This window comes from Trichechus manatus, unplaced genomic scaffold (genome assembly GCF_000243295.1).
Source record: "Trichechus manatus latirostris isolate Lorelei unplaced genomic scaffold, TriManLat1.0 scaffold00113, whole genome shotgun sequence".
Lineage (NCBI taxonomy): Eukaryota > Metazoa > Chordata > Mammalia > Sirenia > Trichechidae > Trichechus > Trichechus manatus.
Window position 1 is genome coordinate 4778770 of NW_004444049.1, and position 25507 is coordinate 4804276.

General features: G+C 53.1%; 1 protein-coding gene across 9 annotated transcripts; it reads right to left on the bottom strand.

Annotated features, from left to right (window-relative positions):
* Nucleotides 1–1083: 1083 nt before the first annotated feature.
* DPP3 (dipeptidyl peptidase 3) lies at nt 1084–22719 on the bottom strand. 9 transcript variants are annotated; one of them, XM_023738187.1, is made up of 20 exons: nt 22682–22719; nt 22148–22299; nt 21708–21768; nt 21299–21573; nt 19132–19221; nt 18197–18334; nt 17445–17519; nt 16765–16858; nt 14412–14542; nt 14202–14332; nt 14065–14123; nt 11717–11911; nt 11415–11527; nt 11025–11117; nt 9638–9700; nt 9428–9552; nt 9183–9303; nt 7596–7775; nt 3374–3536; nt 1084–1655 (listed from the first exon to the last, which is right to left on the bottom strand). In XM_023738187.1, exons 4-20 carry the CDS (start codon nt 21566–21568, stop codon nt 1483–1485), a joined length of 2214 nt encoding a protein of 737 aa, XP_023593955.1. In that variant the 5' UTR covers nt 21569–21573; nt 21708–21768; nt 22148–22299; nt 22682–22719; the 3' UTR covers nt 1084–1482. The 9 variants fall into 9 exon arrangements, with proteins under 9 accessions (XP_023593955.1, XP_023593951.1, XP_023593953.1 ...); XM_023738183.1 differs by having other exon boundaries at nt 21299–21576; nt 21695–21768; XM_023738185.1 differs by lacking the exon at nt 21708–21768.
* Between the last annotated feature and the right edge of the window lie 2788 nt (nt 22720–25507).

Sequence of the window (25507 nt, forward strand, 5' to 3'; positions counted from 1 at the left end):
AGGCGCACGTATGAAGGTTCTGGGCGCCGAGCTTTCCGGGCCGGGCCCTCGTGCAGGAGGCGCCGGTTATCTTTGCACCTTTAGCCAGGATTCCAGGTGCAATCCTTCACCCAAGCTCATCTGATTTATTTTTGCTCCTTGCCAGCGGGAGACCTCAGGCGTATATGAACAGAACTAATTCCTCTTCTCTTCATCGTCGTAGTCAACCGGGTCGAAAAGGCGCCACGTTCTTTTCTTCCTACCTTACTCAACTGCTCCAGGGGCAGGGAAATGAAGCACAAGAATTAACGGGCAATGCAGAGATTAAACCCTAAAATTCTGACTGAAATCAAGGGTTTCCTTTTTTTTGGCCCCTGGAGTATTTTAAAAATGCAAGGAGTATCAAAGGAGGACTGCAAAAATCGTGCTATGTCCGTCTCTGCGACTATGTGTGTATCCATTACTTGGAAGGATGTCCAAGTCCGGTGGTGAATAAAAAACAAACCCGTTGCCATGGAGTTGATTCCGACTCATAGCGACCCTGCAGGGCAGAGAGTGGTGAATAGGAGGCTAAAAATGACCCGGTCTCCTCCCTGAAGGAGCCCTGGTGTCGCAATGGTTAATGCATTCGGCTGCTAACCAAAGGGTCAGCAGTTCGAAGCCACCAGCTGCTCCGCAGGAGAAAGATGTGGCAGTCTGCTTCCATAAAGATTAGCCTTGGAAACCCTGTGGGGCAGTTCTACTGTCCTATAGGGTCATTATGGGTCAGAATCGACTTTGATGGCAACGTTTGGTTTGATAATTGTCACCTCCCTAGTCCCTGAGTAGTGCAATGCTTAAGCACATGGCTACTGACTGAAAGGCTCGTGGTTTGAACTCACCTAGAGGCGCTTCAGAAGAAAGGCCTGGCAATCTGCTCCCAAAGCCATGAAAATCCCATAGAGCACAGTTCTACTCTGCAACGCATGGGGTCGCCATCAGTTGGAACTGACTCCTGCGCAACTAGTTTGGTTTTTGGTTCTGTCCTTTCCCCAGGCCTTAATTCTACCACCCTCTCGAGAACAGATGAGAAGACAGGCAAGGTGGAACAGCACACATGGCAAAGATGGTGGTTATTTCTAATATTTATTTTTCTGGCTATAAATGTAATACAGGAAGAGCATCGGATTTGGCGAGAAGGTTTTGAGTCCTGGCTCTGTCACATACCACCTGCAGGATCTAGACAAGTCACTTCTCAGAACTTCCATTTCATCTGGAAAACAGGACAAGTAGCCCTGTCTTGCCCACTCCCTGGCTGGCAGTGCTGAACATCACAGAGGGGAAGCACTTGGTAAACTGGGAAGTGCTGACAAATGGAAGGGCTTAGGGTCACCACCCTCAATCGAGGTAGCACCAAGGTCTGAACTCCTGCCCCACCCCCAGCGCCTCAAAATACACACACAAAAGGAGGGCCACTGCAGCCTTGGCTTGATGGAGTTGCGGGCAGGCCCACACAAATCTTCCTCAAGCCTGGCCAGCTGGGACCTCAGTGGGGCCCTTCCAGAATCGGGCATCGGCCGTGGCCAGCTGGATGAGGATCTCCTCCAACTCAGGCCCATCCTCGGGGAAGCGCTCGGAGAAGGATCGGATGAGGCCAGCAGCCGAGGCCTCGTACTCCAGGAGCTGCACCTCTGAGCCTGCGGAGGAGAAGGAGGAAAAAGAGCAGCAGAGAGAGGTCTGAATAGAGAAGTGGAATAACAGCAATCATAGGGGCAGCTAGCTGTGACTGAGGTCGTATTTCCCATGTGCCAAAAATTGTGCCTAATGTTTTAGATTCATTATCTCATTTAATCCTCACAACAGTCCTCTGAGGAAGGAACTATTAAAGAAGAGTGGTAAGTTGCTACTTTCATTCATTCATCTTTTTGCTTAATAAAGATTTATTGTGCAAGAGCACGTACCAAATGCACACTAGGCGAAATCAGACACAGTCCTTGGCCTCCTGGTGCTTACGGTCCAGCAGTAGCTTCATCTCTGTTTACTGTGGGACCTTGGGCAAGGGTCTCAACCTCTCTAAGCCACAGTTTCCTCACCTGTACAGTGGGGATAAACGCAGTACCTCCTCTCTCAAGGTGTTCTGATGATCATTAAATACCATAATGCCTCCACTGTTCTCCCCACTCACAGCGCCTGGCCGTGCTCTGTGGCATTGTGTACAGTTGCTAAGAGCACAAGATCCAGGTACAGAGGGCCCGAGTTCAAATCCTGGCTCTGCCACCTGCTGGCTGTGTGATCTCAGGTAAATATACAGCCCCTCTGGAAAATGGGGATAATCATCTCACCTTCCTTACTAGGTTGTTAGGAGTTAATCAATGGAAAGTTTTTACCCAGTGCCTGGCATATGGGAGTCCTCAGAAGTCAGCCATCATCATCATCATCATCACTACTACCTTGGAAAATCCAACCCACTCTTCAGGCCCAGTTTAACTACCACTTCCTTCCCAGAACCTTCCATGATCCCCTCAAAGGTAGATGTGGCCTTCTCCCCTAAGTGTCTGCCCCTCTGGGGCACTCACTGAGGCCTCCCTTGTATTACCATTCAGCCTCATGTCCTATCATTCCTAACGTGCTAAGAACAACTTGAGGGCCAGGCCTGGGTCCATTCACCTCTCGGTCCCCCGTGGCTCACACAGGGCTAGACATATCCTAATGACAACACTTCCCACGGATCGAGCATTTACCCTGCGCTGACACAATTCATTCCTTCATGCACTCGACACTGAGCAGCTCCTGGGTGCCAGGCCCTGGACTAGGTGCTAGGGGTTCGCTGTTCCTGCTCTCATGGACACAAGACAGACAAGAAAAGGTGCCGGGACCCCAGAGGCTTTTAACACAAAACATTCAAGTGTGATGTAGACAGGGTCAGGGTTTTTTGAAACAGAATAATCACTGAGAAGGGAGAGGGACCAAGGGGCTGCTGATTTCCATCCTGGACTCCGCTGAGTTGCACTGTCCCCTGGTGTCCACTCGGCCTGCTGGGTCCCAACTCACTGCCTGACCTGACCTCGCTCCGGGGCATCTGATCCATCTGACTCTCGGGTACCACGGCCTGGCCTCCCTGGTTAGCCTGAAGTCCAGCTGCTCCCCTCACCCTGGTCTGCCGGCCCTCCTTCCTGAAACTTTCTGTTGCTGTCACACTCCCAGCGTGATCCTTGGTGCATGGTGGTGTTAGAGGTGGATGCCGAAGTTTTGGCCTGAGGTTTGGCATGGGGAGGATCACGGCAGGGAAGGAGGGAGGGAGGGAAAGGCCACTGCAGACAGCTTTACCAGAGCCCCCAGGAGGGTTCCAGAACTCCTTTGTGCTCCCATAAGGCCCTGCACGTCCCCCATCAAAGGGAGCTCAAAAGTCTGTTACCTTCAAGCCGAGTGTTGGGCTGAACGATGAGTTTCCGGGATTCCTTGCGCAGCAGCACCGTGTCCCTGAGGGTTAGGAAGCACTCGGGGGGCGCATCCGTGACGGCCGCGTACCCTTCGTACAAGAGCCGCCCTCCGGCCACATCCCCCGTGGACTTCAGCACCTGTGGGAGGGAAGGAAGGAAGTAGTGTCTATGATGGGTGCCCCACCCTGTACCCACAGGGCTCTGCCAGCAGCCACAGCTGATTGTGCCCAGCCCTGGACAGTTTGCAAAATGTTTATCTCTGCCACGTTCTGGCTGTGCAAGCTCAGACAAGTTACTAGATCACTCTGAGCTTATATCCCTAAATGAGAATAGTATCTCCTCTCTCATAGTGTTGCTGTGCTGAACAACTGAGAAATGCAGATTAACTGAATGACAAGAAGCTTCAATGAACATGGAAAAAATATACAGTGCCACTGTACCAAGAGAATTGGTCAATGTTGCTGTTTTAGCACATAGTAAAAAAAAACTATTGCCATTGAGTTGAGTCTGACTCATAGCGACCCTATAGGACAGAACTAGAACTAGGCTGTAATCTTTACAAAAGCAGACTGCCACATCTTTCTCCTGAGGAGTAGCTGGTGGGTTCAAACCACCGACCTTTTGCTTAGCAGCCAAGCACTTAACCACTGTGCCACCAGGGCTCCCTTAGCACAGAGTAAGTGCCTGTTAAATTGAAGCAAATATTTCCCACTTGATCTGTAAACAAAGCAGGCGTTATCATCACCCTCTTTATAACCACCACCCAACTTAAGAGTTAGCCCCATTGCCTGGCACCTCGATTGCACCTTCCTGCCTCTGCCATCAGAGGAAACCACCGTCCTCAATTCTTATCCCCCTGTATTCCCAGTTTTACTCTCAGAAATATATTAGTTAAGTTTTTGCCTCGTTTTGCACTTTATGTACCATGTGATTCACTTTTTCTGCTCAAGTTATGTCTGAGACTCATCTGTGTTAATGCACGCAGCTATAGTTCACCCTCTTCACGGCTGTGGAGTCTTCCACTTACAAACACATCACAGTCAATCTCTTCTATTGTTCATATGCAATTTGAATTTTTTGCTATTAGGTGCTGCTGTGCACATCCTTGTATGTCTTCTGATGAACGGATGCAGGTTTCTCAGGAGAGCTGACGGTCTGTAGGTTATGCGAACGTTCAGTGTTAAAGAGATGATGCCAACGTTGTCTCCCAAAGTTAATGCACCAATTTACACTCATTGCTCAATACACAAGGCTGTTGTTGGCAGTTATTAATTTCTGCCAAGCCGGAGAGGGGGGTGTACATTGTATCGCATGTGGTTTAAGCTGCAATTCCCTAACTGCTAATGAGCGTGCACATTTCCCATAAGGAGGTGGTCTCTGTTTTCCTCTTGTGTTCATGATGTCCGCTTATTTTTTGGTTGGGTTATCTCCTCCCGCCCCTCACCCTTCTCCTCTTCCTCTTCCCTCTCCCCATTCAAAGCTCAGTTACAATTCACTGTTGGCGCGCCAATTGGCAGATTTGATTCCTCCATCTAATGATTTATTATTATTATTATTATTATGAATGTTTTTATTTGGGAATCATTTTAAATATTCAGAAAACTTGCAAAGATGGTACAGAAATGTACCCCTCACAGTTTCCCCTGTTGTTAACATCTTACATACTGGTACATTCCTGTTAACTCTAGACTTCATTTTGACAATGTTCCCCTGCTATTCATAAGGTTTTCACTGGCGAATTTTTTCAGAAGTAGGTGCATTGCATTGGGCAAATCTGCTGCAAAAGTGTCACTATAAGGGCTTAGGTGCACCTGACCCAATCCATGGTGTTTTCAATAGCCTCATACGAATAAGAAAGCTGGACAAGAATAAGGAAGACCAAAGAAGAATTGATGCCTTTGAATTATGGTGTTGGCGAAGAACATTAATATACCATGAACTTCTGGAAGAACAAACAAATCTGTCTTGGAAGAAGTACAGCCAGAGTGTTCCTTAGAAGCAAGGGTGGATAGACTTCATCTCACATACTTTGGATGTGTTATCATGAGGGATCAATCCCTGCAGAAGGACATCATGCTTTGTAAAGTAGAGGGTCAGCAAAAAAGAGGAAGACCCTCAACAAGATGTACTGACACAGTGGCTCCAACAATGGGCTCAAGCATAACAACTATTATGAGGATGGTGCAGGACCAGGGTTTCATTCTGTTGTACATAGGGTTGCAACGAGTCAGAACTAACTCGATGGCACCCAACAACAATGCCAAAACTTTATTTAGGAACCCCAGTGGCCTAACGGTTAAGCGTTCAGCTGCTAACAGAAAGGCTGACGGTTCGAACCTACCCAGTGGCTCCATGAAAGAAAGACATGGCAATCTGCTCCCATAAAGATTACAGCCAAGAAAACCCTATGGGGGCAGTTCTGCTCTGTCACATTGGTCACTAGGAGTTGAAAATCGACTCAATGGCACCTAACAACAACAACAGACGTTACTTAGAGTCCACGAGTCTGTCCACTAATGTCTTTTTTCTATTCCAGGATCCCATCCAAGACACCACATTGTGTTTTGCAGTTGATGGTATTTAATTTCTAACTTTATTTTACGTTAATGGCCAAACACCTATTTTTAAATGGGAAATGCCTCATCCCTTTTTGGAAACGGGAGTGTAGACATAAAGAGGTATCTGCTGTATTGAAGGCTGGGCTTCCACAGGTGGAAAGAGCCAGCAGGTCTTGTTCCCAGGGAAGGTACTGCTCACTCAAGGGTGGTGTGCCAGCGGTTCTCAAACTGTGCTGAGCATCTGAATCACCTGCAGAGCTAGTAAACATGGGGATGCCTGGGCCCCACCCCCAGAGATTCTGATTCAGCAGGTCTGGGGTGGGGCCCGAGAACCAGCATTTCTAACGTGTTTCCTCGGTGACACTGTGGCTGCTGTTTGTGGACCACAGTCTGTGCAGCACTGGCTTTGCTAACAAAAACAGAACACAGAGTCGATTTCCCACGTGTGTCAGGGTAGAACTGTGCTCCACAGGGTTTTCAATGGCTGTGACCTTTTGGAAGTAGAACACCAGGCCTTTCTTCCAAGGTGCCTCTGGGTAGATTCCAACCAAGCCGAGCAGTTAGTAGCTAGCTGAGTGCTTAACTGCTTTCACCGCCGCGGCCTCCTGACTTAGATAACAGGACGTTCTAGCTGTGCTTTCACCGCCGCGGCCTCCTGACTTAGATAACAGGACGTTCTAGCTGTGCGGTGCCTTACGGTGTTTCATTTAACCCTTACGTTGTTGTTTCCTTTCCCCTTACAATGTGAGAGGCGTTGTATCCCGTTTGACAGAGGAGAAAAGTGAAGCCACAGAGGCAAAATGTGTTTTCCCAGTCACAGTTGGTGAGTATTGGCCCCAGAACCCCAAAAGGTCTCTGACTCTTAAGCATTTCTACCTAGGCAGGGAGCCACAGCCCACCACCGGCTTCTGAGGGCTCCGACAGCAGCCAGCTTGGTGAGCAGGCACCAGGGCTGCGCCCACCATCCTCTCCCGCCATCACTCACCAAGCTCCAGGCCTCCTGTCTGCCCCTCAGCCCAGCGAGCGCCCTGTGGTCTCAGGGCCTTTGCGCTCAGTTCAAACGTCACCTCCTCCAAGCCTTCCCTGATTACCCAGGCAAAGGGGGCCCTGAGTTCCTTTCCCCGCTGATCACACTCACTGTCACATCACCCAGTTTTATTGTCCTTACAGCTCATCATAATCAGATGTTATCTTGTTCACTTATTCTACCTTCCCTCACAGCACTGTGAGCCCAAGAGAGCTGACTGCTCACAGCTTCCTCTCAGTGACCAGCACATAGTAACACTCAGATACAGTCTGAATGAATGATCAGATATAGATTAAACAAATGATCGCCATACAGTCTGAATGAATGATTGGCATACAGATTGATCAGCATATAGTCTGAGTGAATGATCAGATATAGACTGAATAAGTGATTGGCATACAGCCTAAATGAATGATCGGCATACAGACTGAATGAATGATCAGCATACAGTGTGAATGAATGATCAGCATAGAGTCTGAATAAGTGATCAGCACACAGACCAAATGAGTGATTGGCACACAGACTGAAAGAGTTGATCAGGAGGCTCTGAGGTGTTACAGGGTGAGCAGCCAGGGGCAGTGGGGGACCTCCAAGGTGAGAGGGCTTGCTTACCTGGAGTTTCCGCAGGAACCGCTCCAGGGCAGGTTTGCCTACGGAACGGATCTTGCTTCGGTCAAGGCGGACCCGGGCATCCGGGCGCCCGTCGGAGCCTGTGGTGGCAGTGACGGTAACAAGCCCCTCGCCAGCCTCCAGCAAGACCTTCAGGATCACAAACCGGGCCTGCATGTGGGCCTGCAGAGACCGGGGGAGAGGAGATATTGGCAGCCCTGAGTGCCTGGTCCAAGGCCTGACAGACAGTATGTGTTCATTACTCATCAATCATTATCATTTTATTTCCCCCTCTCAGAGGGTCCTTTTCTGCCTTTTCCTCTCACCAGGGAGGGCAGGCTGCCCTGGGGACAAAGAGGCCATTTCCAGGTGGGGTGCTCCCTGGTCACCCACCGTGCCCTCTGTAGCTCCAGGTCATCTGTGATGACAGCAGTCGCCTCCAAGGGCTCCTTGCTGCCAGGACCCCAAGCATCTTCTCCTCCAGTCTTGACTGAGCTCAACAGTGGGACCAAGTAGGCATCGTTGTGCCCAGGTTATAGATGACAAAACAGAGGCCCAGAGAGGTGAGAGCAGGACTCAGACCTAAGACGTGTGCTCTTTTGATTTTTTGTTCTTTTGAATTTCTATTGCTTACCCTGTGTCCACAGCACTGTCCCAGGTATCCTAACTGGATGGTCTAGCCTGGTGGTGAGGACAGGACTCCAGGGCAGAACACTTGGGTTCAGTCCCCACTCTGCCTCACACCAGCAAGTGACTCAATCTCTTTGTGCCTCAATTTCCTCATCTCTAAGATGGGAGTAACAGGAGTACCTACCTCCTGGGGTTAATACTGGGAACAAGTGAGTTAATTCATGTCACATGCTTAGAACTGCGTGGCACATGGTAAGCCTTTGTAAGTCAGCTGTTATTCCAGTCGTCGAGTTGACTCTGACTCATGGCGACCTCACGTGTGTCAGAGCAGAACTGTGCTCCATAGAGTTTTCAATGGCTGATTTTTCTGAAGTAGACCACCAGGCCTTTCATCCGAGGTACCTCTGGGTGAACTTGAACCACCAACTTTTCGGTTAGCAGCCAAGTACTTAACTGTTTGTGCCACCCAGGCCAAGTTAGCTATTATTTAAAGAAGAAAAACCAAACCCACTGCTGTCAAGTCGATTCCAACTCATAGCGACCCTAAAGGACAGAGTAGAACTGCCCATAGAGTTTCCAAGGCTATAAATCTTTAGAGAAGCAGATTGTCACATCTTTCTCTCATGGAGTGGGCTGGTGGGTTTGAACTGCTGACTTTTCAATTAGGAACCAAGTACTTAACCACTGCACCACGAGGGCTCCTCCTAGATATTATTGTTGTAGTAAAACCATCTCATCAGATTCACCCTGAAAGGTACGCAGGGGGAGACATTATCATTTCCATTCCCAGGGACACAAAGGCTCAGGACAGTGATGCAACCGCCCTATAAGCAGTGGACTCGGGTTACACTCACTCTTCTACCTCAGAGGAACAGCTGTCCCATCCCTGTACCTAGAATCCTGGCCTTGGCACCCCTCTGCAGGCTCCCTCTTCACTCCCAAGAACCACCCCGGTCCTACCTGTCTCCAGCTGGAAGCCTCCGGGGTGTAGAACTCCAGAGCCAGCAGCCCGGCCCGAACCATGTTGAGCCAGTTCACATAGATCACGTCTTCTGCATCAGCCCCCTCGAAGCCAAAGATCCTGGAAGGGTGAGGGTGGCAGGGAAATCGGAGGCTGCTGCAGCCCTGCTCTCCTGCCAGCACCCCTCCACCCAGCGCTGGCCACTGCTTGGCCGCCAGCCCAGCCTCCACGTCCCCCCACGTACTCCAGCACTTGGGGGTTGAGGCAGAGGTAGAGGCCCACGCTCTCGGCCCGGCACTCTTCATAGCTGGAGGCAATGGTGCTGAACTTGCTGTCCCACGTCTCCCCGCTCCGGTACCAGCTCTGGATCTGGGAGGGGAGGCCCCCGCAGCTGCTTAGGGGAGGCGGCCACCCCATTCATGCCCTCCTCTGGCACCCCGGGCCTCTCGCTCACCTGCTCCCCAGTCTCTGGGTTGATCACAGTCTCCTGGTCAAAGTTGAATGCTCCTTTCTCATCCTGCAGGAGAAGGGTCATGAACGCGGGACCAGTGAGGGAAAGGTGCCCCTGCCCCACCCAGGCCTTCAGCCCCGGAATCCAAGGGCCTGAGGAGTGGCTAGAAAGGTGAGGGAACAGCGGGCCAACGGCAGGAGCAGCAGGTGCACTGACACACTCGGTGCCTCTGACGTTCAGAATTGTGACATGGGCTGCCTTCTCAGAGCCCCCGGGCAGTGGAGAACCAGAGCCACCTACCCCACTGCACAGAGAAGGAAATGGAGGCCCAGACATGGGAGGGACTTGCCCAAAGTCACATAGAGATTCAGTTCCAATGTCTCTGGACCTCAGTGAAGGTTGGGATGCCCCACTGGGTGTGCTTCCCTCCGAAGAATTTTCCATTGTTACCCCACTTTACAGATGAGGAAACTGATGCTCAGAGGCCAAGAGCCCCAAATCGGAACCAGAGCACACAACCGCCATGTACATCATCTCTTAGCAACACCTGTTTGCTAAGAGCCTACTGCGTGCCAGGCAAGCACTGGGGCTCCCTGTGCATCTTCCCTTTCATTCCGCACGACAGTCCAAGCAGTAGTGGTCAGGAACCCCATCTTACAGATGGGCCAACTGAGGCTCCGTAAGCGAGCTGACTTATCCAAGGCCATACAGCAGCCACATCTGTCCCCACTTCCCTCTGACTTCAGAGCCTGGACAAAGCACTACACCAGCCTGTGGCCCCTGTCACCAACCTCTGAGTCCTTCTGTCCCCCGAGGCCCAGTTCCAGCCCTTCCCCCTCCAGGTAGGCAGCCCCAACCCAGAACCTGTCTCGCTGGGGGTCCTCGCCCCATGCCTGCGTCCTCATCTCATCTGCGCAGCTCTGGGCTGGGGTCCATAACACACTGTTCTCAGCCTGTCTTTTTCCTGTTCCCTGAGTGGGGCCCAGGGGGGCTCCAGCCAGTTTGGCCAGCTGGCAGGAAGGGGCTGCTCTGGGGAGGAGGGAGCTCCCTGTGACAGCTGGAAAGGTAGAGGCTCCAGGGAACAGCAGGGTGAGGACGGCAGTGCCACAGCCTGAGGACGGGGCTCTGGGGCTGTCCAGGCCCACACCCTCAGGGCCTTATGGGGCAGCTCCTCAGCCTGAGCCAATTTCTGCTGGTGAGATGACTGTGTGGTGGGGGACAGCAGCTGGGCCTGTCCTGGAGACCCCTCGGCACCCACTCAGTCCTGAGCTCCTGAGACATCTTGGGGGAGGATGAGACAGGGTCTTCCGTGCTTATGGGGCCATTCCCCAACCCGACCCGGAGAGAGGAGCTGGGGCCTAGGCACCTGGGCTGGCAGCCGTGTTCTTACCTGCACAAAGAGCTTGCCGCTGCCGTGGCCCAGCAGCTCGTGCAGCCCCACCTGCACGTCGAAAGAGGGCCCCTTCCAGCGGATGTACAGGTCCTGCCAAGACAAGCAGAGAACCACTGTCTTCCATCCTGCCACAGCCACGCAGCCCCCCAACGCCCCCTCCCCAGGCACATGACTGATTGAGGCCAGCTGCCCACCAGGCTCATGCTGGGCACTGCACAGCCACCTCATCCTGGCAATGAGGATGCCTCTATGTTTGACAGATGGGGACATTGAGGCTCTGAGGCTGCACAGCCACCCAGCCGGAAAGCAGCAGAGCCAGCGCAGGAAGCTGTGCTCTTTCTGCTCCAGGGGGCTGGCGGCCTTCCCGGGCCAGCGGCCGGTGCCCACCTTGTCGTCCTCCTCCAGGAAGGTGAGCTTCTCCCGCTGCGTGGCATAGGCCACAGCCAGCACGTTCCCCAATGACACGTTCTTAAAGCCTTCCGTTTGCCTCAGGTCATCGTCTGGGGGAGAAGAGGGGCAGGGAGAAGGAGCAAAGGTCAGGGGTCACAGAAGGAATCCAAATGAGAGGAACAAGGCTAGGATGGTGACGTGAGCAAGGCAGTCGGTAGTCAGGGGGGCATCGGGGAGGGACAGGTTCTAAATGGAGGCTCCTGGGGGGCCGGGGTGGGGGCAGGCTTGAGGAAGCTCACAGTTGGGGATATTGATGCCAGCGGGGATGCCGGAGCCTGCGAAGGTGAGGACATCCAGGGAGGTGAAGTCGGGGGTGAGGAACTTGTCCTTCTCGAAGGCTGGGGGCCAGGGGAGCTCCTTTAGCAGCTGTTCCGCACTCTCCACCAGCCACTTGAACTTGGCACTCATGGCCTTGTTGACCATGGCCACGAAACCTGCAGGGGAGGGCGACCGTGGGTGGCAGGTTCTGGGTGGGAGTCCACTGTCCCCTACCCATCCCTGCTACCCAGCCAGCCAGCCAGCGTGCATATACTGAGTGCCTGCTGTAAGCTGGCTGCTGGGGAGGGCAGTGACCCAGGCCTGGGCCCGCCTTTACGGAGGTCAAAGACCGGCAGACAAGGTAGGAGTCAAATGACCATCTGGTTGGGGGGGATGGGGGCATGGAGAGGCTTCGCTGGGCAACTCTGGATCTTAAGGGAGTGGGTGGGGAGCATATGGGGGTGTGGAAGAAAGGCTTGGCAATCTACTTCCGAAAAATCAGGCACTGAAAACCCTATGAAGCACAGTTCTCTGACACACATGTGGTCGCCATGAGTCAGAGTCGACTGGACGGCAACCAGTATGCAGAGGGTATTGGTGGAAGGACTAGATTCCATGTGGAAGGGACTCCCTGAGCAAAGCAGAACTGTAAGATGTCCTGTATGCCTGGGGCAAGTGAGGGTGGTACAGGAGGGTGTGACTGATCGTTTAAGATTCACTGTAGAGTTCCTGGCTCAAAGCAGTATTTCCAAAATTGTACTCTATGGAAGACATTTTCTATGAGATCCTTCATAAAGAAAGAGTTCCCTGGTCAAATAAGTTTGGATACCACTACACTCTCTCTCTGCAACTTCTAGGAGATTCCCAATACACATTAGCACATTAAAGACACATAGAAGTCCTACAGGCAAGAGTCTTTGCTGCTTATCACAGAACCCACCGCAATGTAATTCCTATTAACACTATGTGGGATCAATTGGATTTGGGTTATTAAAAAGAGCATGGTAGGCCTGTATGTACTGATATGAAAAGATATCCAAGATATATTGTTAAGTGAACAAAGCAAGTAGCAGAGTAATATAAAGAGTATGAACTCATTTACCTGGATGAATTAAAAGTAATCTCTGGGTATCAATGCTTAGAACAATGCTGGAAGGCCACGGGCTCAACTGTTAACTGCAGTGACCTCTGGGAAGGGGAGTGAGGTGGGGAGGGCAAAAAAGGGGCATTTCACTTTTTATCCTCCATATATCTGTATTGTTCCAATTACTTACAACAAATGTAGACTTTTAAAAAAATTATATGTATTTTTAAACATTTATTGTTCTGTATATAAAAAGACAAAATATACACTCCAAATACAACCTTGGGGTATAATCACTATTCATTTCTTTTGTCTGTATTTTCATAATTTTTGATCATGAACATGAAATACTGTTCCAGTAATCATGAGTTTATTTTAAAAGCGGGGGCAGAGAGGGGGTCTTTGCAGCTGTGGCCTCTGAGATTGAGGCTGGGCTGTTGCCCATGCAACCCTGGTGGCTCTGGGGTCTCAGCCATCAGCTGGCCCAGCCCAGCCACCGCAGGAAAGCTGAAGGTGTGTGACCTTGTCTCCTACCAGGCCCCTAGGGATCTATGGGCCCAGATCACAGCCCTTGGGGGCTGCTGGAACTTTCCTCCCTTCTCCAGGCTCATCTCTCTGGCTTCTGGCAATTGGATGCTCCAGGGTCTACATCCAGGGTCTGGGGAAGGGGAACGGCTGGCAGAGACAAGTCTATACTCTCAAGGTGGGTGCCCTGCCTTGCACAGGTGGGTGCCGTAGGGGCATGGGGGTGAGGCAGCCCGCCACCAGCCCTGGGATGAGAGTCCGTTCACAAGTATAATGTTAACCCTTGCAGCAGCTCACTCGCTGAGTGCCTTATATGTGCCTGGCATTGTGCTAAGCAGTTTGCACGTTATCTCATTCCCATGACAACCGAAAGGGAGTAACTGATGCTCAGAGGTTGGGCTAATTGGCCCAAGGTCAGGGAGCCAGTGAATGGCAAAGCTGGGCCTGGAATACTCGTCTGTCCGGCCCAGAGTCTGTACTCTGAGTGCAGAGAAGTGGTTCAGAGCCAGGGTGCCTGGGCTCAGCCACCCGCCACTGGGCCTCAGTTCCCACATCTGTAAAGTGGGGATAAAAATCCTCATAGGCTGATGACATCTAAATGAGTTAATAAAGGTAAACTTCGTACAACAGAGCCTGGTACGTGGTAACTAATCAATGCCGCAGAGGAGGGGAGGAGAAGGAGGACTTGAACCTGACCTCCCTTCACCCCCCAGAGGTTACCTTCAAACTCTCCACGGGAACCAAAGGGGTCACGGTAGCTCTCGATGAACCCGATGTAACTGGGGGAGAGAAGGCAGAGCTGGAGAAGAGAAGGGCAGGAAGGGATGGGGGCGGGGGTAAAGGTGAGGCCGTCCCACCTCTCCACGATGGGGCCTTTGTCCTGGATCCAGAAGCGGGAGCCCCTCTTGTGGGCCTCGATGGAGCCCTGGGTGAAGCTCTCCACGTACTGGGCCAGCATCTGCTCCTGGTGGCTGTTTGCTGCGTACGCCTGCGGGGAGCAGGGCTTGGTCATACTCCCCTCCATTGCCCAGTGGGGCCCCGAGCCCACACACCTGAGCGTGCCCTACCTTGGCTTTCTCCAGGTGCTCCACCACCTTGTGGAGAATGGGTGCGTAGTCCCCCCGGGTCACCTGGAAACAGCTCCCCTGGAATTCATAGGTCTTCAGCTTGGAAGTCACTTCAGAGTCCACAGCAGGCTCTGAGGAAACAGGGATTAGTCAGGGAAAGGCCAGTGTAAGACACCCCAGTAGCTTCTCACACGGCATTCTTTTACTCTGAGATCTCCTGTGGCTCCCCATTGCCCACAGAAATCAGTATAACCTCTCATCTTCAAATATATACATATCTCTCTCCATAATTATTCACCTAGAGCAAAAAGGAGTCAGGAATAGGAGGAGGAGAAAGAATGGGTGTCTAATTTCCTCCATGAAGAGCTGGCTCCTTTGCCACATTAATTAACTAATTTCTGTTGTTTTAAGCCACCTGGCTTGTGGTAGTTTGTTATGGCCGCCCAAGGAAACTGTTACAACCATCCTACCCTGGGCTTCTTAATTACACGAGCCTAGAAAGTCTCCTTTTGGCTTAAACAAGTTGAAATCAGTTTTTCCACTTGTAACCAAAGAGTTCTGAATGACAGCCCCTTTAGAAGTTGGATTTGGGGACTCCGAGAGACATTTAGAAAGGTCTCCCCAGCCTCTAAGACTGGAATATTCATCTCTTCCAGGAAGCCTTCCCTGATGGGCCAGTTTGATTTCTCCTCCAGGTGCCGCGGGACATCTGGTCCAGCCTCTATTCCCACTGTTGCCACGAGGGTTATCTTCTCTGCACTGCCAGGGCGTGAGGACCACCAGATATATGGCTCCCACCAGGGGCTGGTGGCAACATCAGTCACTTCGTGGAGCAGAACTCCTCCCCCTCCACTCGGGTCTTCCCCTATATCTTTACTGTTATTCCAGTGCTGGGGATGAGCAAGATTATGGCCATTTTTGCTTCTGAAAAGCTGGGAAAGGAGCTTTTGGAACCAGGAACCAGGGCTTGGAATTGACCACTGTCTCAGGTAGGGTCTCAGAGGCTCCAGCCCAACCCACAGCTCATGCTTCAGTCCTCACCCCAGCATCTCTACCAAATGACCTTTGTAACTGTTGTTGTTAGGTGCTGTGGAGTCTGCCCCAATTCATAGCAACCTCATGTATAACAGAACAAAACACTGCCCAGTCCTCATAATAGTTGCTATGTTTGAGCCCACTGTTGCAGCCACCGTGTCAATCCGTCTCATTGAAGGTCTTCCTCTTTTTTGCTGGTCCTCTATTTTACCAAGCATGATGTCCTTCTCCAGGGACTGGTCCCTCCCGATAACACGTCTAAAGTATGTGAGACGAAGTCTCACCATCCTCACTTCTAAGGAGCATTCTGGCTGTACTTCCTCCAAGAAAGATTTGTTCATTCTTCTGGCAGCCTGTGGTGTATTCAATATTCTTCTGGCAACACCGTAATTCAAAGGCATTGATTCTTCTTTGGTCTCCCTTTTTCACTGTCCAGTTTCTGCATGCATATGAAGCAAATGAAAACACCATGGCTTGGGTCAGGCGCACCTTAGTCATCAAAGTGGCATCTTTGCTTTTTAAGATTTTAAAGAGGTCTTCTGCAGCAGATTTGCCCAATGCAATATGTCATTTGATTTCCTGACTGCTGTTTCCATGGGCGATGATTGTCGATCCAAGTACAATGAAATCCTGGTCAACTCCAATATTTTTCTATTTATCATGATGTTGCTCACTGGTCCTTTGGTTCCCTGCTTAAACACCTCTGGTGACAGGGCGCTCACTACCTCTCACGGCAGCCCCAGGAACCTTTGGGTAACTGTTTTTACATTATCAAGGAGGAATTCTTCCTCTCCCACCTGTGGTGCTGGGGAACTTAGGGAGCCAGACAGACCCGGGTTCAGGTCCTGGTACCCCCACTTACTTTATGTAACTTCGAGCTGGTTACTCAGCCTCTCCGAGATTCAGCATCACAGCTGAAAAGCAGGCAAAGGACAGAATCTCCCTTGCGAGGTTGGTGCTAGGACTGAGTAACAGTGCCAGGCAGCACTGCTCTGATGCCGCCTGGGTTTGAATCCTGCTCTGGCTGCATGACACCAGGCAAATTACTTGACCTCTCTTTTTCAAAAGCATCCTCTTTTGGTGGATGACAGTAAGGGTGCTCGCCTCACATGTACCACCTACACCTGGCACGGCCGAGCTGGGCACCCAGTAAGCCTTCCATCAGCTCAGTTATAGTTACTGTGACTGTCCTTGTTCCCTATGGTGACAGAAAACGGCTAACCCGTCGTCAGGCGCAGCCCCCCACCACTCTGGTCCAGGAGCGCCAAGGAAGAATTAGAAGGGGCGTGAGGAGTGGTCTGCCTATGTCTGAGCTCACCTGTGCCAAGCACTGAAGCCAGCCGCACCTCATAGCGGGGCTTCCCATCTTGGCCGGCCTCCTTGAAGAGCCGCGTGTTGTAGGCACTAAGGTTCTGAAAAAGACCAGGGCAAGGGTTTGGGGGAGAGTGACGTCCCAAGAAGGCTGTGGGTCTGGGAGGAGGGGAGCCGGGGTCACGCATCAGAGAAAAGACACAGAGGCAAAGCAGGCCAGGGCAGCCGAGGGCCTTCCTGAGCCTGCTGGGCAGGCAGGCCATGGTAGCCGCTGCTGCTCTGCCCCGTCCACCAAGCACTAACTTCTACGAAGCACTGACTCGACTCAGTGCCAGGCACTAGCCCTCGGGTAGGCAGGTACCATGCCACGGGTGTGGAAACAGGTCACGGGGCTGGTGAGCGGCTGAGCTGGGAGTAACACCTCGGCTCTGAGCTTCTGCCTTGTCCAGCCCTGAGGCTGCTGTGGGCCGTACAGCCTGGGGTGGGGTGGGGATGGGGACAGTTCCATCCCAGGCACACATGGAAATATTCTCCTGACTTCTTAGACAGGGATTTCCCAAAGTCTTTTCCACCTCAAGGACCCAACGGCTCCAGGCCCGAGCTGAGACCAAGAGTGGGCACCAGCAGTGAGGGAGCTGGGACGAGGAATCCCACCGAACCACTGCCCTGAGGCCCCCAACCCCGAACCTGAGAGTCCAGGAAGTCTTGGGCCAGTTTGGCATCCTCCATGGTACAATCCCCAGAGAAATAGGTGGTGACTCCCTGTTGGGGAAAGGAGGGGAGGTGAGAAAGAAGCAGCGCCACGGTCAGGAGCTTGCAGGGCGCCCGGTGAATCCCTCCCCAGTGCACCCTCTCCTGCCAGCAACCTCCACCCAGCCCCCTCCACCACTTCCTCCCAATTTCTCATCTCTTTCCAAGGGGAAAAATGTAAAAAAAGAAAAACAAGAAAGAGAGGACAAGTCCACTTCTTTTCGTCCGAGAGCAGGTTTGGACAAGCGGCCTCCCACGCCCTAACCCCACTCCCCAGATGCCCCCCTCTGGCCTTCCTACAGCTCCACATAGCCTCTCACAGATGGCCCACCCCGCCAGCTCACCCTGTCCCCCACCCCACGTGGGCAGCCTCCAGAGGCCGGAAGCCTGGGACTCCTCCCTCCTCATCACCCCTCCTCGGATCCCTCAAGCTCTCAGCTCTTCTCTCCTGCCTTCCTTCCGCACCCAGCACCCAGCATCCTGGGAAGCCTCAACCAGGAGGACATTCAGAAAGCAGCCCACCCAACCTGCTTTCCATTTTACAGATGACAAAACTGAGGCCCGCAGTGGGGAACAACCTTGCTTCACGAGTGTGAAGCCGAGCTGGGATTTAAACCCAGGGCCCCTGTGTCCCTAGCAGGTGGCCTGGCAGGACACCCTCCACTCCCCCGTGCGGGTGGGGGCCTCACCTCCTTCCCCAGCCCCAGATGTCGAAGCCGCGGCTCCAGGGAGAACATGAGCTCCCCGCAGGTCTGCCAAAGGCCCCTGACTTCTTCGGGGTGCTGCTGAGCGGCCATACTCCCAAGGATCACCCGTTCCAGCTTCTCCTGCAGGGGAAGGGAGGCCATCAGCCCAGCTGCACCCCCAAACCTGCCCTCCAAAGCCTCCACACCAACCCGCACATGCTTCTCCCGCAGTTTAAGACCCTGCTGCTCACAGCGTGGTCCATGGGCCAGCCGGACCGACCAACCAGTGGCCATCGAGTTGATTCTAACTCATGGCGACCCCATGTGTGCAGAGTGGAACTGCTCCATAGGGTTTTCAAAGCTGTGGCCTCTCAGAAACAGACTGCCAGGCTTTTCTTCCGAGGTGCCTCTGTGTGCGTTTGAACCACCAACCTTTTGGTAGGGTACTGTAGTCGAGCGCTTAACTGTTTGAGCCACCCAGGGACTCTAGTAGCACTGACACTGAGAAATGTCCAATGTCAGGCCCCACCACAGACCAGCTCGATCAGAAGCTGATCTGACAAGGTCCTCAGGTGATCCGTGTGCATACTGATGTCTGAGAAGCCCTGGTTGGGCTGGAGCTCCATGGTCCTAGAGCGGGAGTTCCCACGCCCAGGCCTCTCCACCGTGCCCAGTGATGACCGAAAGGCTCTGTTTCAGCAAGCACCTAACAGTCCACAGAGCACCTCCACCTGCTCCCTCGCCCCCTCGAGGCAGCACGGTCAGGGAAGTGCCTCACGTTTCCCCTCCACGTGAGGAGGCTCCAAGCTCAGTGAGGCTGGATGGCCCCGCAGCCCCGCAGGGCGGAAGGGACACACTCCACGTCAGGGCTCCTCCTGCTGCAGCCCCCATTCTGCCGGCCCCATATTCCCACCTTCCCCAGCCCTCCCGCAGCTCACCTTAGGCAAGTTGGGGACAAACTTGGTGTCACCGAAGGACTTGTAGTTGCCCATGTTGGAGTAGACACCAGCAGCGTAGACCAGGAATGCCTGTACGGGGAGGGTGTCAATGACCCGGAGATGCAGTCTCCCCTCACCCCAGAGACGGTTCCTCTTGAGATAATAATAACCCTGGAGAAACTGGTCTGGGTGAGGTGGGGAAATCTGGGGGCAGGATCTAGATCCTGGGAGGCCCCCAACCGGCCCCAACATACTCTCATAGACCAACATTCACGCACCCGTTGTCCAGCCAAACTGGTCTTCTCAACGGTTCCCAAACATGTCCAAGCACTTAGCTACCTCTGCCTCCTCCCGCCACAGATCCCTCTCTGCCACCTGTGGCCATTCCAGCCAGCCTCTAAGGCCCAGTTCAAACACCACCTCCTTCTCCAGATACCCCAGCCTTGGCCCCTAACCTGTCAAGCAGCTGGCATCTGAAGCATCATGTGTTCGAGCTGGAGAGAGCCTTTGTCATCTACTTTACAGCTTTTGTTGATCCCAAATCTATTCTCTCTTCCTCTGGTAATAAGACCTCGATCTTCCTCTTGGGGGGCTTCTCACCCAGTTCCGGGAGTGGCCACACAACCTGGCTTGGCCAGTCAGAACATCACCTGCCCTGGCTACAGGGATGATTCAGGGGTGGGCACAAGGTTCAAGCTGGCCAATACGAGCCCTACTCAGGAAATTTCCAAAGAGCCTGTTTTATATCAGGCGCCATTCAAGCCTGGAGCCCCTGGAAATCCACGACTGGAATGAGGAAAGAAAGCAAAGCTGAGAGATGAAGAGTGCATCCAGATGGTTAACACTGAGCACCTGAATCCAGCTGTGCCTGAAGCCTCCTCTACTCCTGGGCTTTTCAATTATGTGAGTCAATGATTCTCCTTCTCAGTTCAGCCCATTTGAGCTGGATTTCTGTTACTTGCAAAGCAAAGAATCTCACTGAAAACACGGAACATTAGGTAGCACTTTTCCATTTACAAGCACTTCCCCAGACACCAGCTCTTTTAACCGGGAAACCAATCCTAGAGAGGGGAAGTAGTTGCCCAAAGTTCAAAGGAGGAAGAAGAAACAGCCTGGACCTCAGCTCAGAGATCAGGAATCCAATCCCTTTATTTGACATAGAGAAAAACAGATTATATTCTCATACGTTCTTAGTGGGAATGTAATTTGGTGAAACTTTTATGGAAGATGATTTAATAGCAGCAATCATCTGTAAAGGTACAGAGCCTCTGACCCAGCACTTATGCTTCTAGAAAAAGATCCTCCTCACATATGTGCACAAGTATGCTCACCGGGGTACCAATGGTCAGAAAAAGTGGGAACACTCAATGTCCAGCAATAAAGAAAAGATTAAGTTAATAATACACAATGAGATGGATTTATAAGTACCCCACGGAAGTTCTTCAAGTGACAAGTTCTTCCATGACAAAAACAAGGCACGGAAGAATGTGGAAAGCATGATCTCATTTACATAAAAGAGAAAACAAGGAAGTGCTGCGTGAGCGCAGGTACGTGGATAGGTATGTAACACACAGACAGGGGACAGAAAGTGAACACCGTGCCATCATCAGCGGTTTCCTCTGGACAGGACACTGAGAATGGGCGATCTCTGTGTGTTCTGTGTCTTTCTGCATCTCTGAACCACTGAACACTGCATTGGACACTCAGAATGCATTCAAGTATCACTTGGCTAACAGACTCCCAAACAAAAAGCAAGGGACATGCAGAACATTCTGTCCAGCAACACACAACATGGAGGAGGAAGATTTGGTCTAGGACTCAGACTTCCTCTCATTCCTGCCCTGAACTCATTCCTCTGCTGTTTCTGAATCTCCACATCACTGAGCTGTTTCCTCTACTCACAGCCCTTCTTATTCTCACAGCAGCCACCATCTATCCTGGAATTAAGCACTGTGCTAAGTGTGGGTCACCACAACCCTGAGAGGGACAGACTACCCTCGTGTACATTTTATAGATGAGAAGATTGAGGTTCTGGAGGGGAAGTTCCTATATTTGTAACTTTTGGTCCTCAGACCACTCCTTAAGAGAGAGAGGGAGAGAGACAGCTTTGTGCCCCTCATCGTGGTCCCTCACACTCAGGAGTGTGACTTAGCCTGAGGGAACTGACCTGATATTCCTCCTCAGTAAGGCCCTCGGCCAGGGCATGCTGGCGCAGCTGGTCAGGGTCCTGAGCCCGGAAGAGGCGGCTGAGCAGGGTGTAGATGTAGGGGGCCTCAGGCGAGGTCTGCAGCAGCACTGCCAGGCCCCCATACCAGGCGGCCCGAGACAGGTGGTGAGCATAGATGCGCTCTGTGGGCGACAGCAGGTGGAAGGCCTCACGGCAGTCCAAGCTAGACACACCGATGTCATTGGGCAGGATGTACTGGGTGTCCGCCATGAGACCTGCTGAGAACCATCACTGTCATCACAGACACCAACAGCACACCTGGCTGTGCACTCTCGCGATCTCATTGACTCCTCCCAAAAGCCCCGTGAGGAAGGGAAGGCAATTGTACCCACTCACCAGACATACTAACCGAGGCCTAGAGAAGGTCAGGTGACTTGCCCAAGGAGATTCCAAAATACATTGGTGAGCTACTGGTATTAAAGATAGGGAAACTGAGGCCCAGTGGGAAGGGCCAGTAGCAGAGACCTGCATCTCTGGACTCCCAGCCCAGGTGCCTGCCTTTGAGTCCCCTGGTCCTTCTCTGACCCCCTGGCCTCCTTGTCCAGAATCCTCCCAAAGTTTCTTCAACACCCCTTCTCCCTCCACATGGTGTTCACAAGGACAGAGTCCCAGGCTGCCAGCTGGAACACAGGTTCCAATCCTGGCTCAGCCCCAGGCTCCTAAAAGTCAAGCCAATGGCTTCATTTTGCTGCATCTCAGTTTCCTCCTTTGTAAACTTGGGATGATAATAACCCCAATAGCACCAGGTGGGTGAGCAGATTCCCTGAGGTCACACCGGGCAGCTAGTACCTAGAGCAGGAAGTGATTCTCCCGGTACTCTTCCTCCTTTACTGCTCCAGCCCGGGTCCCACGCTCACTCCTCTGTCTTTTCTTCGGCCCTCCAGCCTCCTGTCCCTCCCCGTGCTCGGCCAGCAGAGCCAGAGAGCCACTGAAATTGAGAGCTGGAAGAAAGCCCATTTTACAGGTAGGAAAACTAAGGCTTAGACAGAGAGATCAAAGTAACTTACTAAAGGTCACACAGCCCCGAGGGGGCCCGGGGTTCCCGCACCCAGGGCACCCTCCACTCCCTCTCTCCCTTGCAAGGAAGGAGTTTCAAGGCGCCCCCAACTTCCCGGGCTCCGCTCCAATAGCACGACCCGCAAGATTCTGAAAGTGGGCGTTAACCCTTTGCAGCCCGGAGCCCTCCTTGGCCTCGAGGCCATGACAGATTTGGAAGGGGCCCTGGGGACGGCTGAAAGGAAATAGCCCTGCGCTCGGTTCAGGGTCACCCCTAGTCCTCCGGGGACGACACCCTGACCCTTAATCCCGCGCGCCGCGCCTCACCTGCAGCAGCTGCTTGGTTCGCAAACTCATTTCCTGCTTCCGGCTCCCCCCCATTCATGGGGGCTCCGCGAACCCCGCCCCCACCGGCCAATGGCCGGGCCTCGGGGCCCCGATGGGCGTAGGTTCTAGCCAATGGGCGCGCCAGCTCCCCGCCCCCCCCCCCGCCCCCTCCCGGAGCTGCCAGGTTCCACGCGGATTGGCCTTTGTCCGGAGGCCGCGAGGGGCCGTAGCCTTCCGGCCCGTCAAGGCCGCGACCTGGTCCCGGCAGACCGGGCTGGCTGGGTCCCCGAGCCTGGGCTAGACCGGCGGGGGCGTCAGGGACAGAGCACCGGGGACCTTTCTATACACAGCCCCGATCCCGCTATTTTGGGGTTGTCAGCACCCCCAGAATCCCCTGACCTCAGTTTTGCAACCTGCATAATGGGAGTGTTTTCCCCCGCCTCACCGGATCCGGGGAACTGGGGTGGAGACGTTGGAGGCTGCAGGGCGCCGCGTGCAGGGAAGGGAGGCTATAGGCGAGCGAGCTCCGGCTGGGGCTGAGATGGTCCCGCCCTGCAGGGACGCCGAGGAACGCCCCTGACTCGCCAAGGGCCTTGGGGCGGCCGCCGAGCTTCAGTTTCCACAGGATAAAAGGGCGAGAGGAGGAAGGGTCCCGGCAGTTTGGAGTGCTTGTCAGGTGCCTGATAAATGAGAAAGCGGCCTGCAACCCCCAAAGGCTGCGCAGGGCAGAGCCAGCCACTGTTAGATGTGTAAGAGGACAGCCTCGGTGGGAGCAGCGAGATGGTCCCGGGTCAGAGGCTGGCCGAGCCGTGCCTGCCGCCTGAGGTGGAATCGGTTACTGGCGGTGCGCCTTGGTTGGTTCACTTCACCTCCAGAGTCTTGCCACACTCAGCGGGGAGACCGGGCTAATAACTGTATTCACTCCAAGGGCTGTTGTAGACGTAAGTGAGGTTTTGACTGGGCAGTGCTGCCCCCTAGAGTTGTGCAAAGGTGGGGTGGTGCGGTCTGAAATTCAGTACACTATCCTGCCACGCCTTCGCCACGCCTATGTCTTGGCCCAGGGCAGCGTCTGCCCCACACCGGAACCGGTTTCCCATTTACAAAGATGCCCATGGGCTAGGCACAGACGTGGCACATCAGTGCTACTAACTGTTGGGACGATTATCATTATACCGGGACATCAATAAATTGACCTGTGTCCTTAGAAAAGTCACCTCTCCTTCCCTGTGCCTCCATTTTCATCATCCTTAAAACGGCTATAAAGTCTTCTCTGACTTGGGTGAAGTTGAAAGGTGCACAGATTATGGAGGTAGTGCCGCCCGCTGCCACCAGAGGGCAACTCAGGCAGGCAAAACACGTCTGAAGTACTCTAGACTCCAACCGAGCTGCATTTTTATGGTCGTAGCTTAAATGGGCGTTTACTGAGGTCCTGTGCTAGCAGCTCAACAGAGAGGCTCATTTAATTCTTGCAACAACCTGGCATAGGGTATCATCATTCCCTCAGGGAAAACTGAGGCTAAGAAAGGTTCACTGCCTTCCCTAAGGCCCCACAGCATGTCCTCAGGTGTCCCTGAACTGGCCTCCCTCCACCCAGGCCTCCTGCCACACTGTCCCTTCCCTCTGCCTTGAACACATACCCAGTATCACATGGAGCAGTGCCTTGGCTCTTCCTCATGGAGATAAAGAAGGGGTGAGGAAGTTACACTATTCCTATTGCTGTCAATTCGATTCCAACCCATAGCGCCCCTGTAGGACAGAGTAGAACTGCCCCATAGGGCTTCCAAGCAGTGGCTGGCGGATTAGCCGCCGAGCTCTTAACCACTGTGCCACCAGGTCTCGTCGTAAAGATTGTAGCCTAGGAAACCCTATGGGGCAGTTCTACTTTGTCCTATAGGGTCGCTATGAGTTGGAAATCGACTTGATGGCAGGCGACATGTTACAGGTGCTCTCCACACATCCACAGCCACCTGGTGAGGTCGTCGTTAACTGTTGTTGAGTTGGCCCCAACTAATGGTGACCCCATGCATGTGTTACAGAGTACAACTGCTCCAGGGGGGTTTCTTGGCTGTAATCTTTATGGAAGCATTTCGCCAAGCTTTTCTTCTGTGAAGCCACTGGGTGGGTTCAAACTGCCAACCTTCAGGTTAGAAGCCAATAACAAACTGCTTGTGCCCCCCAGGTTCTGAGGCCAGGATTGTAGTTCCCATTTAGCAGTTCTAGAAGCTGGAACCCTGAGAGCTGGAATGAGCAGAGCTGGGGACCCCTCCACCACCACCTTAGAGTTCTCCTGGGCCTGTGTGCTGTCCTTAGCTGAGGCCTGACCTCAGGCCCTGGCTCGCCTATCACTTCTCTCAGAGTCTGAGATTCCCTGCTGGACATGGGATCGAAATGTTCCCCTGCCTGGTTGCCAGAGAGAAAACAGGTGGGGAGAGTTGATTTCCTGGAGTTTTTGTTTGTTTCTGGATGTGTGTGTGTCTTGAAAAGTGCCTGCATCCAGCCCAGCATCCCCAGCCGAGCTCCACCGCAGTGGCCAGTGGGATGTTTCAGACGCAGAAATCAGATCCCGTCACCCTCCTCTCACTACCTGCTGTGTCCTCTCTCCTCCCAACAGCCCCAGGTCTGGTGTCTCTGGCCCCAGCCAGCTGTGTGGCCTTGGGCAGTCTCTCCCCCGGGAGCCCGCACTCCCCAAGGCTCTGGCAGCTCTGTCTTCCACTGGGGACGATGCCCCCAGGCAGGCTTGTGCGTAGAGCCCCTTCCTCAGATTTTGATTGCTCTAGAACTCCACCCACCTGTCTTCCTGGCTGGTTCCCCAGGAATGGTTCGGGG

Coding starts and splice junctions, on each gene's coding strand:
- DPP3 (XM_023738183.1), bottom strand. Junction 18,335..19,131: donor TTGTCCCCAACTTGCCTAAG/GTGAGCTGCGGG, acceptor CTTCCCCTGCAG/GAGAAGCTGGAACGGGTGAT. Junction 11,912..14,064: donor TTCCCGTGGAGAGTTTGAAG/GTAACCTCTGGG, acceptor CCTCCCCTGCAG/GTTTCGTGGCCATGGTCAAC.